Genomic DNA, 3370 nt, shown 5'->3' with positions numbered 1-3370 from the left:
TATATCCGGAGAAAGATATATTAGGAATGATGATCGGAGAATTTAATTCGCAGTTAGAATACCAAAATTATGAAGGTATAGAGAAAGACAAATGTGTTGATGATTTGGATGTAGGCTTCTACATTTGTTCCCATACATCATTCTTAATAGCCTTCTTTTATTGTATTTCCTTCTATCTTCATTTACAAGCAAGGCTACAATTTTTATCTTCCTCTGCTGCCCACTGAAAGACAAGATCTAGAAACTTTACACTTTTCACTCTTCAAAATAATTATATTTATCGAAACAGATTACATAATTTACAATTAACATGTGCTGTACTTGCATTCTTCAAGAATTAGTAAAATACAAAGCAGAATTTAAGCCCAGATTGTCTTTCAAATAAATGAAGTTTTTTTTAATATTTATTATAGTACTGCCGGTATTGCAGCATTTCTGTATATTAGCGTATTGGTTTTTGTGAAATATACACAACCACATTCAGCTCCTGGTCCAGTTGAAACGTCGTAAGTTCTCCACTTCTTATATGCTCACTAACATTGTTCAATTCTTTTCCTTTCGTTCATCAAAATATTTGTTTTAGCAAATTTTCTCTAACTTATCAGGTTACTAGAAATAAAACAACAGGAATTTAAAATACAATATTAGTGCTGCGATTTGGTACATAACTAGATCCCTCCTGCATGAGACAACACCTATTCAATATAACTCCATAAGAATTCAGAGTCAACGTAATTATTGCACAAACATTCGACACTATTCAATATAATTATACAACGCCGGGATATAGATCTAGTGTGTATTGAACGGTTTCCTTCTTCTGTGCACATTTCAGGCAGCTTTGGCAGCTTTTAGACTTTATTCCGAAATGGCAATGCTAGGCTAGGAGATTTTGAGAAAAGTGTCTATGTACCCTGGCTGGCCGGAATAGAATTTTCAGTTAATTTTCGTCGACGCATGGAATCTACTGTATGTTGATACTCTTGCCCATCTTTAATTCTGTAAAGCATGAGATATATCACCGTTTGCTTGATTGGTAGAAAACTGCGAGCTCATGGCAGCGTCAAATACCCAATATTGACCTTCACTTGATCCGAGACAGCAGTCCAATGAAAGAGATCAACTGTGAAAAGATGTGCCTATCAAACTGTAACAACAGCTGTTCACTATCCAGGAACCCCTATACATGCTTCACTCTCTGGCTGATTGGGCATGATTCCTAATGGATCACACCGGTGGCCATTCATCCTGACTACAGAGCAGTTTTTACTATAGATTGATGAAATCCATCCTCTGAAATGATATCGAAACTAGCTGTACTGAGAAGAGCCACTAAGTATTATCGAGAGCTTTGAATTGATGCCAGGGGATTTGAGCCCCACTGGAGCAATTCATTTTACCCAACTTCGCAACGATGAATGGCATGAGGTGGAGGTAGTTATGAATACATCTGATGGAAATAGCACAAGTCTGTGCGCTTCTAGCTACACCAAGTACGACAAGCATCAGTCTCTTCGCGAGCACTGCCCTGCACTAATTCTCAAAACTCTACACGCAGCAGAGCTATGGATCAGATGCTGTCCACGATGTTTCCTTGGCTTGTGTCCTTCCCCTGTAACACCACACCTTGTCAGTTAACGCTTCAGAGAATGTTCTCAGTTTTCTGCCAGTCATGATAAACGTCTACGAAGTGTGTGACACGTACCCATAAAGCCCATTGCGATGACCAGGAGATTTGCCTCTCGCAATGTTACTCATCTTTAACCGTTTCTTATACACAGTTATCGCTTCTCTACTGCCAACAAATGCGAAAAGTTATGGAGTTGGTACAAACCCATTATCTCCGATCCATTGCTATTCTTAAGTGGTCGGGAACTGTTCTAAAAATGCACACAACTTCCCAGAATAGCACCTACCGACAGATGTTCATCAAAATGAGGATTTATTTTCACTGCGCGCCCTTTCTATTCAAACACATCGAATGATTTGTTCACATGTGTATCTAAAACCACACGACTTATCTTTGGAATCGCAATCTCCAGGTTTCGCATCAAAGAAATAGTCAAAAGCTATCTTTGTCGCCCTCTAATAAATATATGTCCTTTATTGTTACTCTGATATATCCTGACGATGAAATTTCGGAGTCAGAGGAATCTGAGAGAAGGGGAAGAGATATGTGTGTGTATGTAAGTACGTACACGCATGTAAATGCTCTCTACTCTATGTAGAAGACCCTTAAGTGGCTAGTGGTATCGAGTATGTGAACTGCCACTGGAGTCAACTTTACCTTTCATCATTCAGAGATCGATAAATAAAATATTTGGTCGATATAGTCGACTCTTCCTTTCCCAGCTTTGTAAATATGTTGACAATTATTATTATATAACTTTGATTTCTTTTTAATGTTGTTATTTATTTACTTGTTTCCACAGAAATGAAAAAAGTAAAGCTATCATATATTTCATTATAGATGTTGTGGGTTGCTACGAGGTAAGATACTATCTTTGTTATTACAATGTATATGTGTGTCGAGCTGATCGAATCGTTAGAGGGTTGCAATTAATTTCTTGCAGTATTTTTTCCGAATCTTTAAGTTCTGAGATCAAATCCCACCGAGGTCCGCTTTGCCTTTCATCCTTTTGGGGGTCAATAAATTAAGTACCAGTGAAACACTTGGGTCGATAAAATTGACTAGTCCCCACTCTGAAAATCTCAGGCCTTGTGCCTTTATTGGAAAGGATAATAATAATAATAATAATGATAATAATAACACATTCTCAAAAACAATATTATGTACAAAACCAAATACATGACACCCTAGGCATAACACCAACATGAACTTCTATCTTATCTCTTGAGGTCTCGGGGGGGGGGGACATGCAGCCAACTTGCACAAATACAAAGCAAAAATCAAACATACTACTACTACTACTACTACTAATGATAATAATAATAATGATAATAATATTAGGTCACTGATGACCTAGAACTCTTCATTCAAACAATACAAAAGAATGCGAATCTCATCCCAGACCAGATCCTTCTTCCTGGTGGCAGTATAATTCCAGTCAGAGTAGATGGAAGAAAAACAAAGTACCACCTTTGCTTTTCACCTAAGCATTTAAAAGCCGTCTGCCCTAAATAAAACGAAAAAGAGAGACGGGCACCTCTCCTCTCTACACCAACATCGGCCACCAGAACTCCAGCGACAACAGCAGCAGCACCATCAGCAGATTCAGCTGTAGCATGATCAACATCAACACCAACAACCATGCCGACACCGTGTTCATCCAAACACTTCTCAGCGCCCGAAGATGTTCCATTTCCCGATGCGGAACGGGTGGACAACACAGCTGAAGAAACGGACCGC

At 38.5% G+C, this 3370-nt stretch overlaps 1 protein-coding gene across 1 annotated transcript in view; it reads left to right on the top strand.

Annotated features, from left to right (window-relative positions):
- LOC106880882 (uncharacterized) overlaps window positions 1-3370 on the top strand; it is a 36880-nt gene that overhangs the window by 24385 nt on the left and 9125 nt on the right. The window contains exons 4-5 of the mRNA XM_052971261.1: window positions 414-506; window positions 2433-2490. Of these exons, the coding sequence (XP_052827221.1) occupies window positions 414-463 (50 nt within the window). The 3' untranslated portion in view covers window positions 464-506; window positions 2433-2490. The remainder of the gene's footprint in view (window positions 1-413; window positions 507-2432; window positions 2491-3370) is intronic.

Source organism: Octopus bimaculoides, chromosome 1, assembly GCF_001194135.2.
Source record: "Octopus bimaculoides isolate UCB-OBI-ISO-001 chromosome 1, ASM119413v2, whole genome shotgun sequence".
NCBI lineage: Eukaryota > Metazoa > Mollusca > Cephalopoda > Octopoda > Octopodidae > Octopus > Octopus bimaculoides.
The sequence above is the reverse complement of the archived record's forward strand: the minus strand, read 5'-3'. Positions and strand labels throughout refer to the sequence as shown.